This window comes from Artemia franciscana, chromosome 1 (assembly GCF_032884065.1).
Source record: "Artemia franciscana chromosome 1, ASM3288406v1, whole genome shotgun sequence".
Taxonomy (NCBI): domain Eukaryota; kingdom Metazoa; phylum Arthropoda; class Branchiopoda; order Anostraca; family Artemiidae; genus Artemia; species Artemia franciscana.
The window spans coordinates 57,775,792-57,800,559 of record NC_088863.1 but is presented as its reverse complement, the minus strand read 5'-3'; the positions used below and the strand labels follow the sequence as shown (position 1 = coordinate 57,800,559).

Genomic DNA, 24,768 nt, shown 5'->3' with positions numbered 1-24,768 from the left:
GGAACTACCACAAAAAACAGTAGAGCTGACGTAACTTGCACCTTATGAAAACCAGAATGTCTGACATTATCGTCCGAAATCAGGTGTTTAAGCTTAAGTCAACTTGAAAGTTGTAGATGCTATTTCTTGAATGGAAAGGCGGGGTGGAGCAGTTGAACATCATGGAGAGCTGTCTAAGGGCTCATTTAAAGGCTAATTTTTATTTCAAATTGCTTTTTGCAAATTTGACTTTATAATATCGTCATCAAGTATCATTTCTTACCCAAAAAGTGTTCTTCGGGCACCATATCTGGAATGGAAAATCTTGGGAAGAATGAAAAGGGTACTATCATAATCTCGATGGCTAAAAACCCTAATCCTGAGGTTTGTAATTCCCCTTCTTTTTAAAACACGTCTAATTGAGTCGCTATATAGATGACTTACTTTCACTTAGGAATTATGGGGAAGCTGAACTTCGGGATTTCTTAGATCATCTTAAAACTTGACAGAAATTTGCAGTTTACCCTAGAAGTTGAAATTGAAAATAAACTACCGGTTTTAGATGTGTTAATTATTCGTAATACTGATAAACTTCACTTTAATTCAAACCACCCCCACAAGTTAAAAGAGCAGTTTTTACCTTCTCTCATTGATCGTGCCCTGAACATTTGCTCAGATTCGTATATAAATGCAGAAATAAATTTTATCAGAGATATTCTTTTTGGTAATGGATACCCCATTCCTTTTGTCAATAAGATAATTAACCGTAGACTAAAAAGACATTCCCATAAAATCGAAGATATGTCACAATGTGAGGCTACTGATAAGTCCTCAAATATTATCTATCTTCCGTATATCCCAAAAATCCCAACAAAATGAAAAAATGTTTGTGCAAAAAATAATCTATATGTAGTTTTCACTAATAATTTTAAAATCATTAATTTCTTAAACTCTGGAGAGGATAAAACCCCATTTACTGGCCAAAGAGGAGCTTATCAAATACCTTACGACTGTGGAAATTACTGTGATGGCAGGACCCATCAGAATCTAGAAAAATGGCTACACCAGCGTAAAGAAGACATAGACAAGGCATTAATTTCAAATAGTTCTAATAACTCCTTTGATTCTGCTTTAGGTTGGCGTATATTTAATAATCACACCCACGCTATATTTTTAAAAAAATATTCACTCATTAGTAATGATTTGGGTATAAACAGGTGGTTCGGGAATCAATCGAAATTAGTCTCAAAATAAATAATATTTCTTTGAACAGGTACTTGGGGGAGTACTCACTAAATTCTTTATACTCAAATTTAACTAAAAATGATCTAACAAAATATTTTACTAAACCAATTTATAATATGTATTGAACCAGTTACAAAAAGACCCTTGAGGCAAGCTGCCAAAAAAGCAAGATTAGCTGTGAAAACTTGCATTTAACTTCGTTGAAGTAAGGATGCTAGGCTTGTTTTAAAAAGTTTTAAAAAACATTATTAATTTTAATTCTCACAATTTAATGTAAGTTATTATATATAAAAATTCCTATTATTTCTACTTTGTGTTTGTTTGATCTTTCTTCTATTTCCCCCTTTCAACCCCCTTAACATTATTCATTAAATTGTCTACTGACTAATAGAACTAGGAGACTACGGCGACATGATAGAAAGGTTTTTAAGGACTCATGTAGAAGTTGATTTTTATATCCAATCTTTTTGTTGTTGTTTTTTCAGAGTCGGCTTGATAACATCATAAAATGCCATTTGGCACCCAAAAATTGTACTTTGAGTTACTTTTGCGGTTGTTTTTAATAGCAAAAAAAGGTCTTTTCAAAAAAGGGATTTGTCCTTTTTCCTTTCTTCCAAAATTGTTTTTAGCTTATTTTTTGCTGATTTTTCATCAATGTTCCTTATTTTTTAAATTTAGCGCCCCCTACTACCAAAAGCTTTATAACTGCCTATGGAGTTTTTTTTTGTCATTAGCTCACGAGCGGAATCAAACTTAACTATTGCTACGATTACCGTTGGCTGCATTAGAAACAATATTATACTAGTAAGTATTTTTCTAGTGTGATAGGACTGAATTTTCCCAGCATAAACCTTTAAATCATTATCCAATTTTTCTTGTCCGATTTTCAACTCTCCCTCTTTGAATACCTATTTAGAAAACTAGCTTCTGTGAGTCACGAACTTTCATTTTTTTTTATGTTTTCAAACGGCTCTGATGCGTTTGACGTTTCCGAGCTCTAAAAAAAGGTCCTATCCGTTCCGAATGCGGCATGGTATGTTTGTTTTCTCGGAATGCTTCTCGGAGGAAGATTAGTCTGTAGGCTAGTGATGTTTACAAACATTTGCACAGAATATGTGTCCAGATGTGAGGTATAATTCAAGTTCTTGGATCGGAACTACTATTTAATGAATAGCTAGTCTTTTCCCTCTCATGAAATGGAATTTAGATATTTGAGGGTTCAATATTCAATCCAACTAAGTGTCTTTTTCCACAAAAAGATCATCGAATCCATTATGCTCTAAATAACATGCACAAATGGGTTATACAAAATTTCTAAGTTAAAAACTTGGACAATTTAGTTATGTTAAGCTTAGCATTGGTGAATTTTGGGCGTAGCATTCCCTCTCACGCCTATAGGTAGTCCTCCCTACGCAGTACTCAGAAATATAATTTTACGAGGGCTCGATTCCCGCCGGGCAAAATTTTCATTAGTTTGATTTCGCTGGGTTGAATTTGTCGTGGGCTAGAATTTTGATGGGGCTGTGTTTTGTGTGGTTGAATATTGCGTCAGTTGAATTTGGCTATGATGAATTTAGTGTGGTTTAAATTTCGTTTGGTGTTCTTCTGGGTTGGGTTTTCCCCGTTTTTCCTTTGCATGTACCGTTTATCATGTTTGAGACATTAGATCCGTAAACCCATATCCTAATCCTTCACAATAAGTCAGTTTTAAATATTGTCATTATTTCATTGCGAGAAAGGGATTTTTCTTTTAATGGATTTTCTGTCTATTCGTATTGTTAACAGGGTCCTCTCAAGCCTTCTGCTAATTATCACGCTTTAAAAATTTAGCTGTCATTATTTTATGGGAATTTTGAAAGTTAATTTGAATCTGTATATAATTAACGGTACCATTATTATAAATGCTAATTATGTTTCTCCAAAATTATTTATGTTAATCTTTAGAAGCTTGCAGCATGATTTGTATGTCAAAATGAAAAACTCTCAAATTTTATTTTCTCAAAAATTAAAAACTAAAAAAAAAACTCTCAGATTGACAGATCTCAAGTTTGCTTGTGGTTGACTTGAAATGGCAAAATAAAGCAAGTTTTTGTGAGACACTTTAAACTGCTGAGAATTCATCTACATCCTTATCTTAGATTATGACCTTATGTCTTATGTCTTAGATTATGTTTTAGATTATGAAGGGGCTCTTCACACTGGTTCATTCAGTTATAATGGTGGTACGACAAATTGCATATTGCGCAGGAGAAGGCACCTTCGGAGTGAGGGCTTCTAGGTTCTTAACCCTGAAGTATCCATTTTTTTCTATATCTTTCCGGTAATTTCTAAAAATTTTCGTGACCCTTAGAGCTGATGCTCTAAGCCAGATTTTCCGGTAATTTCTTAAGTTTTCCTATACGTCCGCCTTATTTTGTGTGTGTTTTTCTAAGTATTGTCTCCTTCCCCCGAAGGAATATTCTCGATACGTTTTGCATTGAGGACTCGGTTGGATGGAGGACCGAATTCAGAATCGGAGACAAAAATACGTGCGCACATACAACAGAGAGAGTGCAACCCTTTAAATCGATGTTCGCCATGTTTTACCCTATTCGCAAGACTGTGGCTATGGTCCCATAGTTTTGATGGCAATCGAAATGTCGATAAAATTTGTATAAACTTTCGGGTCCTTATTTCCTGAATTTAAGAGCCTTTGTTACAACTTCCTAAATTGTTATCTCTCGTGTTAAAAATTGTAAGGTTTTAATTTTCACGCGCCCTTTTGTTGACTCGTCTTTGATGGATCGATCTCTAATTTGGCCGATCATCATGTCTTTCTTGATGTCTTTGTTTTCTGTTTTGAAACGCTGCAGTGATTTTGACAGACAGATCCTATTATATGATGAGAACATGTCGTAACGCTTGATGGAAATCATTAAGTCATGTGTTCTTTTTCTTTTTATTCTTCTTTTTCTAAGTATTTGTCCGGTAAAACGAGCAAACATTAAGCCAATTTTTAATTTGAGTGACGTAAAAAGTTGTTGCAACTTGTCATGGGTTTCCTCTTAATGTTAGCTGACCTTTCTAGTGTTATGGACAAAGGGTTGTACACGTAAGCGAGAATTCGCTAGCATGGGGATTTGTCAAAACATCAAGAAACAGAAAATCAGTTTGAGAATTATTGGCAATTGTGGTAGAATTGTAAAATGATGAAATTGCATGGGGCTACCTCCTTCTTACATTCTTCGTTTTAATTAATTATGTTTGTTCGCAACAAGATGATCCTAGAATCTGGATATAATTGTAGAGTGCCAATGGCTGCTGAATAGCCAAAAGCGTACGAGATGAAGAGCATCGCCCTGTCTAGGATACATTACTACTACTACTAAGAACGCATAACTGCACAAGAGGACATGCACCACTACAAAGCGAACAGGTGCAAGGAGAGAAATCATGGTTGCAACGGCTGCTTTATCCTAGCAAAGATTTAACCACAGTCCCGTTATAGCTGAAAGATCAAAATCACATTTTGTAAAAAAAAAATCTTTTGTGAAAAAAATTGCCTTTTAAAGCTGATTAGGGAATGGTAACTACTATTTTGGTTAAACTTAGTATCAAAAAGTCTCTGACAAAGACAAATTAATGCAAATTCCCAAAAAGAACTTCCAATCCATCGAAAAAGGCTCCATAAAGAGCTCCTAATAAAAAAGAGCTGCTAATTTAAAGAGGTCCATAAAGGAGAATTGTAGTTTCCCGCCATAAAAAAAAAGAAAAAAAAGGAAAATTATACTAGCCTCTATGGCTAGTATAATTGTGTCTCCTTTTTTCTTTTTTCTACGAAGGCTATCAGGTTACTGCAACATTGTAGAGAGATGTTTAATGGATAACTTAAAATAAACTAATCATGTTTATGTCCTTTTTACAAACTAAACTCAATAATTTCATTTAAGAGTATCTTATGACGCGGGGGGATTGCACTTCTGATGCCATTTCTTTCGTAGAAAAAGGCTACCAATGTTAATATCCATGGTCTATAAACCTTAGCTGGTAGTTTAAAATCTACCCACTTGTATACCCCTCCCCCCTCTCTCAACCCCAGTGGCTTTAACTCACAAAATGTAGGGGGGTATGTAATTAAGAAACCAGGGGGGAGTAGCTTGTATTTTTTCGTGAACATAGCTAAACAGCCTTTTTCAGTGAAAATATTCTAAAAATGATATTTTTCAAATTTTCATGAGGCAAAAAGTCTTCGGATTTACAAATTTCTCCCTCCCCCCAATTTACACCACTACCGTTCTCCTAGTTTCATTAATCACTAAAGTTTTACCTTCCAAGCTCCCCTAAGCAAATCTTACGAAAAGATCTAGTTTAACTTAGGGGAAAAAACTAAAGAGGTTAAGATGATTATTTTTGAAAATAGAGCATTAAATATAGGTTTTACTTTGCAAATCTCTTAGACTTCCTATAATAAAGTGCAATTTTGTCACAAGAAGTGTCCAAGGGGTATAGTATCATCGATATAGAGGAGTTGCAGAAACAATTCAATTACTTGTGAGATGTTTTCCCATATTAAATAAATAGGAAGTTTAAAAATATAAAAGCATTAAAATTACTTTTGATGCGCAACTAATACTAGCTACAGAATTTAGTGTTGTTCTTAGTGAAATTTTTTTCTGCTGCAATGTTACAATTAATTTCTTGGACTTCAACATTTTGGGAAAACTGATTGTTAACACCATTTTAAAATGAAGGATACAAGATTAAAACAAAAATTGTCTAAACTCAGGGGAAGAGGACAGGGGTCAGTCCCCAAATTACAGGCCTTTGTGTGATCACAATGCCAAAAATTAAGCAAAAAAAACAACAGGTTTTAATTTCAATAAAGCAGTGAAAAAATAAAAAATAAACACTTTTGGTTAAAAAAAAATATTCCGAATATTTCGGCCCCACGCCCGGGAGCCTGAAAAAAAATGAAAAGAACGAAAAAAAAAAATTTGTTTTTTAAAACATAATACACTAAAAACGCTAAACACACGAAAAAAAAATAAATAAGAACAGCTCACATTATAAATAAGCTTCCAGCATTCATGTTACAACATAAGAATAAAACCAAAGCGAATGTCTATAGTGAAACCATGGGTTACTCTCCTCTCAACATTCAGTGTATAAACGAAAATCTATTATAAGTGAAGATTATATTTACTTGAACAAAAAAAAAGGTCACCAAAACCCAGGTCAATCACCCCTAACTAAATTTCACAGGTTAATAAACAAATTCATCCATTATAAATCAAAAGGATTTTTTTTTATTACTAGTTTAGCTGCAGTCCGTTGACTTTGTTCAGCTTTGACCTCAATCTGACTTTAGTTTGCGAAGTTATCACTTGTTCCAGGACAGTTATATAAATCACTACTGCTTGGGAATTTTACCTGCTTCTTAATTAAAATATTACAAATTGAGTTTATCCTAAAACCCCCTTCATCTCTATTAATACTAATACCCTCATAGATATTTTTTTTATTTCTGTAATTTTTCCGAAACTTTGCAAAAGTCCTACAGGCGTATCTGCACTTTTTGTCTGGTCAAATTAAATATTGTGATAAATATTGTGTGAGGAAAGTTAAAAATGTGTTCAGCAACAGCTGATTCAAACGTTCTGGTTTTTCATTATGTTTTAGCAAGCAATCTATGACATTTTTGTGGTACTGTACCCTATTTTCTAAACTCTGTTGCGTTCCTCCTACATAAAATTTACCACAAGAGCATGGAATTTTGTATGCTCCCCTTTGTATGTTTCTTGGAACCTTGTTTTTTCCATTATTTACCATAGACCTTATAGTTTGTTTTGATTTAAATGCTGTTTTTGTATTATGTTTTTTTTAAGTTCTCTTCTTCATTTCAGTAACAACATAGGGATATAAGGCAAAGTTATGTAATTTGTTTGTTGAGTTGAACCATCTTCTTCTAATATTAAAAGTTCCATTAACTTTTTCCATACTCCAATTCCATGCTTTTGGTTTTATTCTTGTGTTGTAACATCAGTGCTGGAAGTTTGTTTATAATGTGAGTTGTTCTTATTTATTTTTTTCATGTGTTTAGCTGTTGTTTTTTGTGTGTATCATGTTTAAAATACACCTTTTTTTTCGTTCTTTTGTTTTTTCCCGTTGCGAAAGGCACCCGGACGTGGGGCTGAAACATTCCGGTTAAAAAAAAAACGGTGTGTAATATGTTTTAAAAATTATTCTTTTTTTTCGTTCTTTTGGTTTTTTTTCCGTTAAGATAGGCTTCCGGACGTGGGGCAGAAATATTCGTGTTTTTTTTTTTTTTTTTTTGATTAAAGTGTTGCTTTGTTTGCTTAATTTTTGGTTTTGTGGTCACACAAAGGCCCGTAATTTGGGACTGACCCCTGTCCTCTCCCCCTGAATTTAGAGAGTTTTTGTTTTAACCTTGTATCCTTCACAATAAAATGGTGTTAACAATTAGTTTTCCCAAAATGTTGAAGTCCAAGAAATTAATTGCAGCATTGCAGCAGAAAAAATGGGTAAAATTCTAGTTGATTGACTTCTTGTTATCTCAGGAAGGGGTTAGGTTAGGAAAAGGAAACTTTCAGGGATGGGTCTACAGGCTAAAGTATGTCCTGGGAAGGTATTTTGCAAGTACCTACCTCCACTCCTTCTCCCTCCAGAGGGCCCTGATCTTTGATGACCTTCAAAAATATGTGTGTTATAAAAGTTGCAACATAGATCTTCTGCTTGAATGAAGTACAAAAAAATTATTTTCAGCTTCACAACTTTGCTCAATCCCAATTTTTAGGTTTTAAAGATATGCAAATGTATTTCCTAAATTTTGAAAAAAAATTTGAAAAATTTTGAAAAAAAACTTAAATTTTCAGATATGGGTCAGAATTCTACTCAAATAACAGGAATTGCATTTTCAGAACTAAAGGCAGAGAAAAAGCAACTGGTAACTGAAAATTAAGGTAAAATGTTGTTTTGTCAAAATTTCAATAGGTTCATTGGTTTCCATTTCAATACCTGTCGTGTAGGCGAATTTCGGAGCTCTCTAGAGGGAGAAGGAGTAGATGAGGGTACTTTAAAATACCTTCCCGGGATATACTTTAGCCTGTGGATCCATTCCTGAAAGTTTCATTTTCCCAACCTAACCCCTTTCTGAGATTGCAAGAAGTCACTCAACTAGAATTTTACCAAAAAATGCGCTAACAACAACACTAATTTCTGTAGCTAGTATAAATTTTGTATCAAAAGTAGTTTTAATGCTATACAAAATTTTAAGGTTTCTATTTATTTAATAGGGAAAATATCTCATAAGTAATTGAATTGTTTCTGCAACTCCTCTATACCGTAGATAGTATACCCCTTGGACACTTCTTGTGACAAAATTGCACATTTTTATGGGAAAGTACAAGAGATTCGCAAAGCAAAACCTATATCTAATACTCTATTTTAAAAAAAAAAAAAAAATCATCCTAACTTCTTTAGTTTCTTCCCCTAAGTTGGACAAAAATCTTTTCGTGATATTTATTGTGCATGTCTTTGAAAATTAAACATAAATCCAGCAAATATTAATTTCGAATGATTAAAATTTATAAAAACAAATGGTTTAATAAGGTAAAGTTTTTCTGATGGAGGTAAAGAGCGAAGTTGAAACTTCAAGCAAACAAACATTATTGCTTCACAGTTAATGCAACATATATGTACAAAACTGGTTCAAATAAATTGGCTCGTGATATTTCCCTATATTTTTGGAACTTGGCCAATCTAGTGTTTTACTCAAAATTGAGCGATCTTACGCATTTTAGACAATTAAAGTTGTATGCTAAATTTTGCATGCATATAAATTAGTATTCTATTTTTTATTTTTTTCGTGTTTTTTTTTTGCAGGAAATATCTAGGCTTTTCAGCTCTAACCATATTTTGTTACGTTTTTTGTGTGTTACTTTTGTGTTTTCAATAAAGTACTAGCTTCAGAATTATGAAAATACAGAGAAATGTAACAAGTCAGATCATTTGAATCAGCTCCACAGATTCTTCTTGCATAAACTGCGAACCAGTAATTTCTGTTCGTTTTAAGTTTCAGCTTCGCTCTTTACTTCCATCAGGTTTTTTTTTCAATTAAGAAAAACCCTTTTCAATTGATAAGGTGAACAAAAAGTGCCAAGTAACTCCGGAAAATTTTACATTTGGAGTGAGAATGCCCCCTGAGTGTATTCAAAGATAGAAGATTTGGTTGCGTGCAGAATGGAATCACAATCGCCAGAGTTTCCAGGCCATTGCCGTCACAAGGGTTAGCAGATCTTGCCCACTCTAATCCCCAGTTTTGGTGCCGTTCAAAAGCGTGTGATAAATCAAACCCGTTCAAATCTTTTAAGATATTATAAGTTGGGTTTTAGCAAAATCAGCGAAATGCCTAGGCGTTAGCAATCTCCCTCATTTGACGATAATTCATGCTTCCACATTTTTAATTTCATATATTTTTTTTAAATAGACATTTCTGTTTTATTAACTAACAATAAAGATTTACTTTCAAGTTTTAACACTTACCAGAATTCTGAAGTTTAACTCCTCCTACCGAATATACCGTGGTATGAATTCCTTAGGGGAGATATGATTCTAATTAGAAGCCATTATCTGGGTATTTGCGGTTTCTACCTCCTCTAAAGGGAGAATACCTTTAAGATACCGAAATATTGCTCAGTTTCTTTCAGTGATTTAACCGAAATGAAAATTTTCTTAGACTAGAACCAAGGGAGTAGGTTTAACCTTGTTTTGTCGTCGAAACTAACTGACATTGAATCATCGACTTGGACGTAAAACTATAGAGATACTAGGAAGCATAGATGGAAGGGACGGTGGTTCAAGGTTTTATACACTAGCGAAAGTTTATGTGTAAGGCCTGGTCCATAATTTTATTCAATGTTTCAAGTGTCCTCGTTCTTCAGCAAGTGGCTATTTGATGGTCCTTACAGCTAATCCAACAAAAAGAAAGCTTTTACTTGTTTGTTCTATTGGATATATGTTTTTATGTGTTAATATTTCAAAACTGAGAAAATGGTGTAAATTTCCCTTCCTTTGATTGAAAAAAAACTTTAAAGTAAGTTGAGCCCGTAGGTATGATGTGGGTCCGATTGAAATTTGGAGCAACACAACAGTACTTTATATTCAAAGCCTGAATTACTGTAAAAAAAAACTGCCGTTAGTTCTTGGCTTTGTATATTTCTAGGCAAATATTTGTTTTTGTTTTGTTTTTTTTTTTTTTTTTTAGTATGACTGCTAATGTTAGAAAAATAAATCCAGCAAAACTGCCATGTTGCACTTCAAAGTCAAAGTTTTAGACAATGATTATGCTTAATACAGAACAGTTATACCCAACATGATGCTACAATTCTTTTCAAGCTGAAGAATTTAGTTTTGCAAATATGTTGATTGAGAGTAACCTGAACACGTGTAGCTTGAGGTTAGTCTCGAAATTTTCCCTGACCAGAACACGCGTTGATTAAAAATGTATTTTATTTTCCGAAAAAATCAAAGTTTTCATTCCTGTTATTGTGCAGCATTTACGATCAGTATAGTAAGAAAGCAGATTCTGTTTAGAAAGATACCTTTTTAAGCTGCTTGGTTGTCTGCTTTAAATATTAGAAACTATCAAAAAAGGGAAAAATCGTGATAATTGAAATTAGATAGTTTTCCTCTTGTTCTTCAATAATAATAATTTCGAAATAGGAATCTTTTTCGATAATAATAAAGATTTGATGAAGTAAATGGCAATGAGAAAAAGTTTAAACGTTTTTCTTTTTATCTTTAAAACCCATAGGCTCTTGATTTAAAGATTTTTATGTGGGGAATGCGGAAATTTTCCCTGTCCCAGTGCTTGAAACAAGATTTCTAATACTATTAATATTAAGGTTCATTTATTAATTTTTCTTTACTTGGTTTCTCTTCTTTCGCTGTTGTCCTCTTGATTATGATCTGTCCTTCTCCTACATAGAAACGATTGTGTCGTTCTCAGTATGATTTTCTTAATTTGTCTCCTTTATTTTTATTGTAATCATGTTAAAAGTATTATTATTCACCTTTTCTGAGTAAATTCAGTGCTTGTACAGCTAAACTAATAACTTGGCTTGACTTAAGTCTCCTGCCCGGCACTGCTCGGCGTAGAGAGTGACGTCTGCCTCCTCCACCCACTTCGGTCCATGGCGAGTATTTGCTCTTCGCCCTGTCTGATGTTTGCCATCGCTAAGAACTCGGACAGGCTGTCGGACCAACGTTTCTTCGGTCGGCCTCGAGGTCGCTTCCAACCAACTTTGATTGGGTCGAAGTCATAGATCATCTTTGCGGGTAGATGTGGTGGCATTCGAAGCAGATGCCCGAACCATCGTAAGGTTCGCTCGGCTGCTTGAGACGAAAACCAAGACTGCTTTGTGAGCTGCAGAAGCTTTTCATTGCTGACGAAGTCAGACCATCGTAGGCCCTCAATCCTCCTCAGGCTCTTTGCATGAAATACGTCTATTTTCTTGAGGGTTGCAGCTGATGCTTGCCATGTCTCAACTCCTTAAAGCATCACGGAACCGACTAGAGCGTTGAAGATCCGCAGTTTCGCTGTGCGACTGATATTTGGTTTTCGCCAGAGGTGACGGTTCATTCTACCCATGACAGAAGACGCTTTAGACAATCTTGCCTGCAGCTCGGGGAGAAGTGAGCCATTTGAAGAAATTACGGAGCCCAGGTAGGTGAAGTCTTTGACAACCTCGATGCTAGTGGTGCTGTCCAGGCTAACTGGAGAGTTAACAGCAGGAGAAGACGGGTCTATGGCCATAATTTTAGTTTTGTTCCAGTTTATATGCAGTCCTACTTTGGCAGCCTCTTCTCGCAGAATTTGGAGCGCTTCCAGCAGCTGCTCCATGGAGTCCGCCAGAATGGCCAAGTCATCGGCAAAATCGACATCTGTGATGGTATGATCTCCGAATTTGAGCCCAAAGCTGAGACGTGAAGTGGTTTTTGTCATAACGTAATCTATGATGACATTGAAGAGCTCTGGGGCCACTGCACATCCTTGGCGCACCCCTGTCGTGATTTGAAAGAACGGGCTGCGCCGACCATTTACTTGTACACAGCTCTCCGTCCCATGGTTCAGCGCTTTGAGAAGTCTGCAATATTTCTCGGGTAGGCCAGTCAACTCTAGGATCCGCCAAAGAGCTTTTCGATCGACTGAGTCAAATGTAGCACGGAAGTCAACGAAGGCAATAAATGCTTTCTGTCGGAACTCTGTGGTCTTCTCTACTATTTGTCGAATCGTGAAAATCTGCTCGATGGTTGAACGATCCGACATAAAACCAACTTGCTCCGGTCGCCGACCGGTAGCCGGTCGCTCCGACATCGATCCAGCAGGACCATTGAAAACAGTTTGCCAGGGACTGACAGAAGGGTTATTCCCCGGTAGTTGGAGCAGTCGCTTCTCGAGCCTTTTCTCTTCCATAAGGGGATGATGACACCCTTCCGCCAATCCTCAGGAATTATCTCTGTTTGCCAGATTGTAGAGAACAGGGTGTGTAGAAACAGGAGCATTGCAGAACCTCCATATTTTAGCAGCTCTGAGTTTAAGCCACAGATACCCGCAGCTTTATTATTCTTGAGTCTTTTTACTGCATGTCCAATTTCTGAGGGGCTGAAAGGCTCATCTGGAGGAACATCTGTTCCAGGTTTTTGACTGCAAGGTTGGCTGGGACTATCATTAGGAGGCGCAGACGGACCAGTATTGTTGAGGAGCGAACAGAAGTGGTCCTTCCACCGCTCAAGACAAGAACCTTCGTCAGAGAGAAGTGCACCATCGCTTGATAAGACGGGACCCAAGGTGGGAGTTTTATTTTCAGTGAGGTCTCGGAGATGCTTGAATAGGCTGCCCATGTCTTTCTTTTTTGCAGCTAGCTCAATTTCATCGGCTTTCCTTGCAACAAACTGGGTTTTATCCCGGTGAATGAGTCTGTTCCGCACTCCATTGAGCCTCCGATATGTGGTCATATCCCCAAGAAGTCTTGCCTTCCGTCCTTGCTCTATGACTTGCAGTGTTTCATTAGTTAGCCACGATTTCTTTGGATAACTCCTCTTGTCAAGCACTAGTTGTGCTGCTTCACTGGTCTGCAATTTAAAATGCTTCCAGAGATCTTCGCTGCTATTAAGTGAGCTAAGGGCCTCGAAGCGATTCGATATCTCGATACTGTACTTCTGGCGAGTATCTGGTTCCTTTAGTTTCCCAATATCTGCAGCGACGGGTTTTCTTTTTGATCGTTGTGCATGGAGGCGAAGCCGAAGATCGGCGCACACAAGCCTATGGTCTGCGTTTCCAAGCTCTGCTGATCTGTAAGTTCTGCAGTTCTTCACCAATGATCTCCAGCGTTTGGAAATAATGACGTAGTCAATCATCTTCTTTGTAAGACCGTCATTACTATACCACGTGTACTGATGAATAGTTTTGCGTTGGAAGTAGGTGTTTGCAATGTAGAGGTCGTGAGATCGGCACAGTTCAAGTAAGCGAAGCCCATTGTCGTTAAGTGGGTCGGGGGATACAGGACCAACTGTGCCACGCCATAAACCCATATCATCGCGCACTGTCGCATTAAAGTCGCCAAGGAGAACAGTTATATCATGGGGGGAACTGTTGCAAGGCATCTGGACAAAGCAGAGTAGAAATCCTCCTTAGTTGCATCATCAGAATCGTTGGTCGGGGCATAGCACCAAAGCGGGCCTTCATTAATCTGTCCGATACAGCTTCGTGTAAAAATAAGGCCTTTCTTGTAAGGCTATTTAGTGCAAGGCCAACACCATTCCTTCTCGAGCTTCCTCCAGACCAGAGCAATGAGTCACTGTTACCTATTCGCTCTTCTCCGCTTCCGGTAAGACGTGTTTCTGTAAGACCTGCAATTGACACTTTATTCTTGCGAAGTTCTTCAGAGAATAGGTATTTTGACGCAGGTTCATTCAAAGTCAAGACATTCCAGGTGGCTATTCGTAGCCCCCTTCGGTCCATAAGGTTTAGTCTGTCAGTCTTTCTGACGTCGTCAGCATGTCCATTGACGCGCGATGGTCGAGATCTTAAAAGGGAATCCGGGTCCGAGGCTATATTATCACTTTTCGTAGCACTTAATTTTCGGGTGGAGGGTCGCTAGCCCAACCGACCCTAGGCCTGGAATCTGATTAGAGCTAGGTTAAACCTAGGTACTGAGATTCCCGGGGTGGGCTCCACCCGCCACATGAGGTTTCGGCCGTCCTGATCGGAGTGTTTAGTTAGGGGAGAAACCCCATATCCAGAGGCACGTGGTCAGCAGACAGAGTCTGCCTCATTCTGGACGAACTCCATTCACCTCCAAATCCAAACTAATAAGGCGAAATTTAAACCAGGGAAGCCTGGTTTCTCCGTAATTGCCTGATTTATAATTTTCCCTAGTAATTTATGCCTAACCTAATCCCCTTTTGGTCAATACTCCCAATATGTACTTCGCTTAATGATGCGTTGAGAATCCCTATTCCCCTGCTTCCGGTAGGAAAGGTGCTTTTTCATCATCCAGGTGGTTTGAGAGTTTAGTGAGGATGACAACTCTTTTTTTCTGAATGGAAGTTGTCTGAATGGGATCAATAAAATGTTTTGTTTTTGTTTTTCAACTAAAAAAAAAAAAGATAAATAGAAAACCTAATCGTTGGACTATAATTAACAATAAAACCAACAACCCGCTGCTTTCTGCTTTGTACCTATTGGCTGAAAAATCACTGAAGAATGATGTATATATATATATATATATATATATATATATATATATATATATATATATATATATATATATATATATATATATATATATATATATATATATATATATATATATATATATATATGTCTGAAGTAGTAAGCTAGGTAAAAACAAATAAGGCTAGAAAAAGACAGCATTTTCTTTTAGGAAAGATGCACTGAAAAATGATGTATATATATATATATATATATATATATATATATATATATATATATATATATATATATATATATATATATATATATATATATATATATATATATTCTTTTGAAACTCCTCCAGTTTATTTTGGTGTAGAAAACAGCTCTTCTTGTTTTTGCTAATGAAAAGAAATTGTATGCTGAAACGTAACCTGCCCGGTATAATCTTATTTTAGATTTTAGACAGTTCCTTGCAATATTTTTCGTTCTTCAGTTTTTAGAATCAGATTTCAGTTTTTAGAGTTACTTTTGAAACTTCGAAATATTTGTTTAATCTAGTTAAATATGGGTACTTCTTAATTACAATCTTGTTTACAAACAGCATAAATTTGTTATATAGGACTTGTCGTTAATACGCTTGGCGTTCTGATTATTAAGGAGGAAGCCACCGAGATGTTCAGCGGTAACAATTCATGGAAACATGGGAGGGGTATAAATCGTATTATTTTAAACTTAGGGAGAGGTAATTTTTTCAGTTTTTCAATGAAAATACAAAACAATTGAAAATATAGAGAGAGGAGGATCATTTGAGAGAAGAAAAATACCCCCCCCCCTAGTTGGCGTCACTTGAACTACTTGTATCCATTTTTTTTTTTTTGGCTTTTTTTGAAAAAAGGATAAAAAACAATTAGAGGATAGGTATATTCTTGTGCTTTTTTAGATTTTCTTACACTCTGTGTACTAACCTAGCCTCAGCTAACGGATAGTCATTCCAAATAACTCAACACGAAGAATTTGACTACTTTCAGAAAATTTACGGATGAAACTAGTAAGTAAAAAAAGTAAGTAAGACGGCACTAGACCCTTAAGGTCCAAACCGGCGGTGCTGATCTGCGTTTCATGGCCCTTCAGCCAGGAAGTGCAAAGGGGGGGCTGGGGGCCAAGCATCCTGTTCTTTCACACACCTTTCCTGCTTACCTTCCCCGGATTTCTCCGGGTACCCATATAGAGCTGGGTCAACTCTGGTTGAGCTTACAGAGTCACGCCACTGACCCCGTCCAAAACTAAATAACTGGTCACAACTGGGATTGAACCCGTGCACCTTGGACACAGAATTCACACGCCAGCGCGGGATGAAACTAGATAAAACTAGACCTTGAACCCGTTTCTAGTCAAAACCAGGGTAGAGCTCCAAAGATTCCTCTTTTACCAGCTCATAATGCATGAAGTTCAAAATTGGAAACATTTTATGAACTTCCTAGATTTACAGGATTTTGCTACACTATCAGTAGCTCTAGTTATTTTAGCTCCAGTCAAGCTCAGTATAAAGCTTCAGAGATCCCTCTTTCGCCAGTTTATCAGAGTCATGGTTCAAAATTTAGAAGCACTTTATGAGTGATGTCTGTTACCAGAAAAAAATAGAATGGCGTGGCAAATCAAGGAGTGGAACACCGCTCCAATTTTCGAAATGCCCTTCCACCTTGGTGCATGGGTAGATGCGGAGAGAGTGTCGAAGTTTATGTGGTTTTATCGTAACATGTTTTTATACTAGTTCTAAAGTTTTTAGTTAACAGGGCTTATATTTTTTTCTGTCAATTTCATTTTTAGGCCAGGGAGTAACAATGGACCCTTTAGAAGCTGCACAAGCTATTTTTCCGTCGTTGGCAAGACCCTTGCAAAAATATTTGCGCATCACCAGACAGCAACCCCGAAATACAGTTGAGTCTATTATACACCACTTAGCTACCTGTTTAACTCATGACCTAAGTGCTCGAGCGTTTATAGAAAAATTTGTGGAAACTTCTCCGGTTCTACAGGTAAATTTTGGTTTTGCTCTCACAATTCTTTTTTTTTTATTCGTGTTTTCAAACAGTTCGTGGTAACGAACTGTAGTAAGGAGCGACCCGGCTCAATAGTAACCAAAACTCAAAAAAATGGAGTTTTGATACCAATACCTACATCAAAAGAATCGCATTTTATTGCTGATTTTAAATATATAAGTTTCATCAAGTTTAGTCTTACCCATCAAAAGTTACGAGCCTGAGAAAATTTGCGTTATTTTAGAAAATAGGGGGAAACGCCCCCTAGAAGTCATAGAATCTTAACGAAAATCACACCATCAGATTCAGCATATCAGAGAACCCTACTGTAGAAGTTTTAAGCTCCTATCTACATAGGAGCAAGACAAGAATTTTGTCTTGGAGCAAGCAAGAAAATACAAGAATTTTGTATTTTTTGCCAGAAGGCAGATCACGGATGCGTGTTTATTTGTTTTTTTTGTTTTTTTGGTTTTTTTTTCCCAGGGGTGATCGTATCGACCCAGTTGTCCTAGAATGTTGCAAGAGGGCTCATTCTAACGGAAATGAAAAGTTCTAGTGCTCTTTTTAAGTGACCAAAAAAATTGGAGGGCACCTAGGCCCCCTCCCACGCTAATTATTTTACCAAAGTCAACGGATCAAAATTCTGAGATAGCCATTTTATTCAGCGTAGTCGAAAAACCTTATAACTATGTCTTTGGGGACGACTTACTCCCCCACAGTCCCCATGGGAGGGGCAACAAGTTACAAACTTTGACCAATGCTTACATATAGTAATGGTTATTGGGAAGTGTACAGACGTTTTCAGGAGGATTTTTTTGGTTGGGGGAGGGGTTGAGAAGAGGGCGATATGCTGGGGGAACTTTCCATCGATAATTTGTCATGGGGGAAGAAAATATCCATGAAGGGAGCGCAGGATTTACTAGCATTATTTAAAAAAAAACAATGAAAAAATAAATATGAAAAAGTTCTTTCAGCTGGAAGTAAGGAACAGCATTAAAACTTAAAACAAACAGAAATTATTACCCATTTGAGGGGCTCACCTCCTCCTAATACCTCGCTCTTTACGCTAAAGTATTTTTAGTAATTTCAACTATTTATTCTACGGCTTTTGTGATTCTGGGGTCATTCTTAATGAATTGGGACAAAATTTAAGCTTTAGTGTAAAGAGCGAGGATCTGACAAGGGGGCGAACCCCCTTCATATATGTAATAAAAATATGAGAATACAAAAGTTCTTTACGTTAGCTAATTTATAAGTTACGTAAATCTTTTACTAATAAAAATATTCGTAAAAAATTAAAAGTTCTAGTTGCCTTTTTAATTAACCAAAAAATCGGAGGGCAACTAGGCTTCCTCCCCCGTTCTTTTTTTCTCAAAATCATTCGATCAAAATTATGAGAAAGCCATTTAGCCAAAAAAAAAATGCAAATTTCGTTTTAATTATTCCTCTGCGGAGAGCCAAAATCAAAACATGCATTGATTCAAAAACGTTCAAAAATTAAATAAAAATAACAAGTTTTTTTAACTGAAAGTAAGGAGCGACATTAAAACTTAAAACGAACAGAAATTACTTCGTATATGAAAGAGGCTGCTTCCTCATCAACGCCCCGCTCTTTACGCTAAAGTTTTTTTACTGTTTTAAAAAGAAGAATTGAGAGACAGAGTCAAACTTTAGCGTAAAGAGCGGGGCGTTGATGAGGAAGCAGCCTCTTTCATATACGAAACAATTTCTGTTCGTTTTAAGTTTTAATGTCGCTCCTTACTTTCAGTTAAAAAAACTTGTTTTTTTTTTATTTAATCAACTGAAAAAGATCTGGTAACATAAGCAGTTACTGTGGATCAATTATCCTTATACTTAATCAAAACCGTAAAAAAAAAAAAAAAAAAAAAAAAAAAAAAAAAAAAAAAAAAAAAAAAAAATCTGTATTCAGTTCCAATAACCGTAACAAGACAAATAGCAAAATGTCTTATGTTGTCGAAACTGAACGCTATAATGGGTAGGAACCATATTCTTCCTAGTAAAAGGTAAAATTAATTGAGAACAATTTTAATTATTTATATTCACCTGACCAACGATGTGTCTTGCCCTCTTTAGTTATTAATAATCTTTGTTAAAGCACGGTTGTATTCTCGGAACTAAAAACTCTAATAGGACAAACAATAGTCTTCAATGAGTGTGTTCCACAACCCAATTATTATTAAAGTGATTGATTATTTGAAATTACCAATCGGTCTAGACTGAGCGATAATAATGCCCCTAAAATGCTTACAATACTTAATGGGGGCCAGCAGTGTTGTCCTTTCTGCCCAGTAGTAAAGCAATTTGATTATTATTTTTTGTTTGTCCTTGTCCTAAGACGAAAATATGAACAAATAACTACTTACAAATAACCTATTGATGGTTGATGATAGGTTCACACAGATGATGAGTAAAGTAAAATTGATTTCCTTTATCTTTTACGTTTTCAAGTTTTGAAATGATTTTTTATCTACTAGTTAAATAGAAAACCTGTTAAAACCACGATTCTAAACTAAGAGAAACTAATATTTCACTAAAGTTAACGACACTAAGTTTATAAACAACTTTGATCTACTAACCTCACTTTTCAATTAAATCAATTGAGGCAAAGATTCAACAGGAAAACACATTTCATCACAGTGACGCCCAAAGACTGTATCTAACATTCAACACTCCTGAGATAATTACCACAAACTATTTCTAAGTTTTTATGAAAGTGAAGGTTAGATTTTTGCTAATTGTCCCGTGTCCCGAGGACAGCTTAGAAAACGATTCCTGATAATTATTTCAGAAGTGCAGGAATAGAAGAGACGATTTTTAAGTGTGACAGCAATGACCGTCGTCCCGGTTTTCGGTTTGAATAAAAGAATTAGGAAGCATCCTTATTTAAAAAGACTTATAGTTCTAGTAAAGTGTTTTTTTTAAATGTCAGGTAGTTACTAGCACCGATTTGTGTCAGATCCCTCCCTCCCCCATCACAAAAAAAAACAGCGGCTACCTTCTGTATCTGCTATGACTGTAATTCATTTCTGAGGCCACACTGGCTAAGCATGGCAATATAAGAGAAACCTCGAAAAGAACAGAAAAAGCAAATTTTTACAGCCAGCAAAAATGAAAAGCAACGTAAATATTTTGGTAAAGACTTCCACTCGACTTTCCTCCGTGCAAAAATAAAAATCTAAAAAACAACCATTAAAATAAATAAAAACCGAACTGTAAAAAAACACCACAAAAAAAAGTTAGACCCTTTCTATGCAACGGTTCAAGGGTATTCCAAGTTAGTTTGATTTACCCTTTCACCGCTGCTTCGAAGGGGTCTTACTTTTATGTTATTTTTGTTTTTTACATTTGTGTTTAAAAAAAAATTAAAACAAAAACTTTTTATTTTAAACTGGGATTTATTTTTGCACTAAGGGTAGTCGAGAAATTTACATTGCTTTTTTCTTTTCACTGGCTGTAAATATTCCCGTTTTCCCTTCTTTTCCAGGTTTTTCTTATATTTTCTGCTGTGACTGAATCCCAATTTCATTCTAGTTTATGCTATGAAAGGGAAAAAACCATCTCATAGTCATTTTCAATGCTTTTTGTTGTATCTGTATCTATCCTGATTCTCATAGTCTGCATGAATTGTCGAAAAAAAAATGTTGTCAATTAATCCTTGAATAAAATACTGTGATGCTCAGGTAGATGTTAACTATCTAAAAGAAGTCTGCATAACTTTATCCACTGATGTCACCTTATGTGTCTACTCTTCGGCCAGCAGGCTACATGAGTATTTCTCATTAGCATAATTTCCTCTTGGTAAGACAGATAGAGCAAGAAACGAGAAAATGCAACGGTTGTTCACCAAACCCATACCGAACCTGAAACATCTAGTGTACCACCCCATAATACCAAGACTACGTTTGTCTTGTCTTCACTTCCAATGTAATAGAACTTATTTAATATAGACATTGTATATCGTTCAGAAAATTGATAATACCATTCCATGTCACTCATTCATTTTCTTAAAACACAATAGTATGCGTCAAGACTGACCAAGAATTTACCAACAATGTCAATAAAACGGAATAGGACAGAACTCTTCATCTGGCTGGGTGTGGCAGACTTGTACCAGAATTCTGTTGGAAACAGTTGTGATTATTATGGTTCAGTCTGCCAAATGTAGATTAGCCCCTGTGAAGTTCTACACAAAAGACTATGGGAGTGGATACTGGCACTAGTATCGAAAAGAAAAGCCACACTCATACTTATGTAATCAGGCTTTTTAAAATGCAGCGGAGAGTAAAGAAAGTTAATTTTTCTCCTCTGTAGGACTATCAGCTTGAAGTCAACTAGCCTACGTAACCTGCCAATATTTTCCAAAGCTAACCTATGCCTACTTCGTGCAGTTCTTGCCTGTTTTGCGCCAGGTTCAATATCTTTTTAGTGCCCTCCCCCGTCCCCCACAGAATTTGCAGGCCAAATTTTAACAAAATTTTTATTCATTAACAGAATTGTTTTCAATTTATCAGTTAATTAATAATTTATTTTTCAATTATTTTTTGATTTGTTATCTAAATTATTTAACTATTAAATTTTGTCTAATTTTATATTTATTATTATTTAATAATTTTTAGTTATTTTTATTTTATTAGTTAATCTACTACTTTTTTTTAATGAAATCAACAGACAAAACTCTGTAATAGGTCCTTGTAGTTTTTAATCCCTGTCTTCTCATGTTAAATTACTACAGATTTTCGTTCCATAGGTCTTATCAAGGTCCATTTTGAATTTTTTTTTATTATATTGGTTGTTCTTATGACTTGTACGTCATAACGTGTATTTCAGCTTTGTTTCGAATTGGTATTATGTTTTGTGTGACAAGCTTTGTGAAGCTCACCGCGTTTGACATAAACAAATAAATAAATTTTTAATTGAAATTTCTTCATTTCCTTATAAAGGTGAAAAATTGACTTCTAGTGCAATGACCCTTGAGTTGAACCGTCACATTTATACTTATGGCTGCTATAAGCAAAGTGGCTCCTAAACGGTCAGATTATATTTGCAGGCTATTAAGTCCTGAAAAAGAAGAAAAAGATCAATAAATTTTCCCTAGAATTCAGAAACAATACTGTTTTTTTTTAATTTTATCACACATTTGAGTGTTTCCTGATACCTCCTAGGAAAACATAGTTCCAGTAAATCGGAAACTAATTTTTAATATTTTGTTGCATTCAACTCCTTAACCAACAAAAATTACTCACTTAGGAGTAGGTATTTGGCAAATGTTGCATTTTCTTCGATGCTTTAAAACCGTAAGGGAAACCAGCTTTTTTGTTATTTTAAAGTAATGAAACACAGCAGAAAATAAGAATATTCATGGAGTTAAAATAGCATTATAGATATAATTTATTATGAAATTAGTATGAAAATAAATGTCAAAAATATTCATTTTTCCTGTATGCAATTCTCAAAACCAAAAAGTCTGTGAAAGATCCTCAGGAAATAACTGTCAGGCTACCAAACTATAATAGGTACCTAGCTAATCTAGCTATAATTTTTTTCTGGTCATAAGCCGGTATAACTAGTGATTATGTTAGTAATTTCATACTATTTTTAATGAATAAACCAGTTAATGGCTATGCTTGCGCAGAAAGTTTTGGTGTTAGGGTGAAAATTTAGAGGGGAATCCGCGACTATGTTGGGGCCCATTAACTCTGTATGCAGGAGTGACTGGAGACTTAATGGACCATCGAAACTGTCTAAGGACCTTCTTGAATTTTTCAAAGGAAACAATAAAAAAAGATATTGTAAAAAGCGGAGAAACCAAATGTTGTAAAACATAAAGAAGGTATGATATTATAGAAACAGTGCAAAAACTTTTTATAGAAACACCAGACGAGATTTTTTTCTTCAGTTATTTTAGCAAAGATAATAAACACCTTAGATACACACAGACATCATTCATTTAGACTATTCAGGATAACCACACTCAACCACACAGATAAATCTACAGAAGTTCACCGTATCGGTGGGAACAATCAGGTCATTTTTTTTTTTTTTCGCACTTAGGTGATAGACTTTGTTCTATGTTAGCAAAAAAAAAGAAAAGAAAAAAAGACGAGACATTAGTGCTACCCATGCAAAAGAGATATTTTCCTTGTTGTTCAAGCCCGGGGACTCTTAAGTTTCTGCAGAGGGCTTTTGACAGAGGTGATCATAATGGTAGAATTTTATTTCGATCCAATGGCATTTTTAGGGGTTTCAGGTAAGAGAAATAATAACAATTAAGAATCTAATTAACTGAAGGCAAAATCATTAAGATAACATAATACAAACATTAAATAAAGTAAGATCGAAAAATTAAGAGATAGATAATGCATCACAAAACTTGGCAGAATTAGGGGATACCATGGAATTGGGATTACTTTATTTACTTTATTGAGTTGCAAAATTACCAGTGGTGATTATTTCTTTGGTGACAGTGAAGTTAAAAAAAATAAGGAGTAGGTCATCACTACTCGATTAAGTTCCCTTTATATTGAAAAACTCTTGAGACTAGTGACATCAACGGAGATGGGGGGTCGTGAATTTTTGCGTCTTTATGAAAATACATTGAAAAGGCTTCTCCTCCATCCAAATTTTGAAGAAAGCATAATTTTGTATATTTTTTGAAAAAACCCAAAAAAATGTTTCTCTCCTCCGCCCCCCCCCCCGTAAATGCTGTGATTTACCGCCACTGGCTGATACCTAAAAAAAAGTATTTACTAATATTACTAATATAATAATATTACTAATAACTCGTCACTTGATTTACAAATCAACAAAAATGGGTACTTTTGTATTATTAAATAAAAAAAACAAGTTTTTTTAACTGAAAGTAAGGAGCGACATTAAAACTTAAAACGAACAGAAATTACTTCGTATATGAAAGAGGCTGCTTCCTCATCAACGCCCCGCTCTTTACGCTAAAGTTTGACTCTGTCTCTCAATTCTTCTTTTTAAAACAGTAAAAAACTTTAGCGTAAAGAGCGGGGCGTTGATGAGGAAGCAGCCTCTTTCATATACGAAGTAATTTCTGTTCGTTTTAAGTTTTAATGTCGCTCCTTACTTTCAGTTAAAAAAACTTGTTTTTTTTATTTAATTTCTGAACGTTTTGAATCAATGCATGTTTTGATTTTGGCTCTCCGCAGAGGAATAATTAGAACGAAATTTGCATATTTTTTTTTTTTTGGCTAAATGGCTTTCTTATAATTTTGTTTGAATGATTTTGAGAAAAAAGAGTGGGGGAGGAAGCCTAGTTGCCCTCCGATTTTTTGGTTAATTAAAAAGGCAACTAGAACTTTTAATTTTTTACGAATCTTTTTTTTAGTAAAAGATTTACGTAACTTATAAATTAGCTTACGTAAAGAACTTTTGTATTCTCATATTTTTATTACATATATGAGGGGGTTCGCCCCCTTGTCAGATCCTCGCTCTTTACACTAAAGCTTAAATTTTGTCCCAATTCATTAAGAATGACCCCAGAATCACAAAAGCCGTAGAATAAATAGTTGAAATTACTAAAAATACTTTAACGTAAAGAGCGAGGTATTAGGAGAAGGTGAGCCCCTCAAATGGGTAATAATCTCTGTTTGTTTTAAGTTTTAATGCTGTTCCTTACTTCCAGCTGAAAGAACTTTTTCATATTTATTTTTTCATTGTGTTTTTAAATAATGCTAGTAAATCCTGCGCTCCCTTCATGGAGATTTTCTTCCCCCATGACAAATTATCGCTGAAACGTTC

At 35.4% G+C, this 24,768-nt stretch overlaps 1 protein-coding gene across 2 annotated transcripts in view; it reads left to right on the top strand.

Moving 5' to 3' along the window:
* The window catches only part of LOC136031845 (vang-like protein 2), a 187,967-nt gene that overhangs the window by 153,634 nt on the left and 9,565 nt on the right, over nucleotides 1-24,768 (top strand). The window contains exons 9-10 of one of the 2 annotated variants that reach the window (XM_065711703.1): nucleotides 8,097-8,183; nucleotides 16,772-16,888. In XM_065711703.1, coding sequence (XP_065567775.1) covers nucleotides 8,097-8,182 — 86 coding nt within the window. In that variant the 3' untranslated portion in view covers nucleotide 8,183; nucleotides 16,772-16,888. Of the gene's footprint in view, nucleotides 1-8,096; nucleotides 8,184-16,771; nucleotides 16,981-24,768 lie in introns of those variants that run through there. The other variant, XM_065711693.1, reaches the window with a different exon arrangement.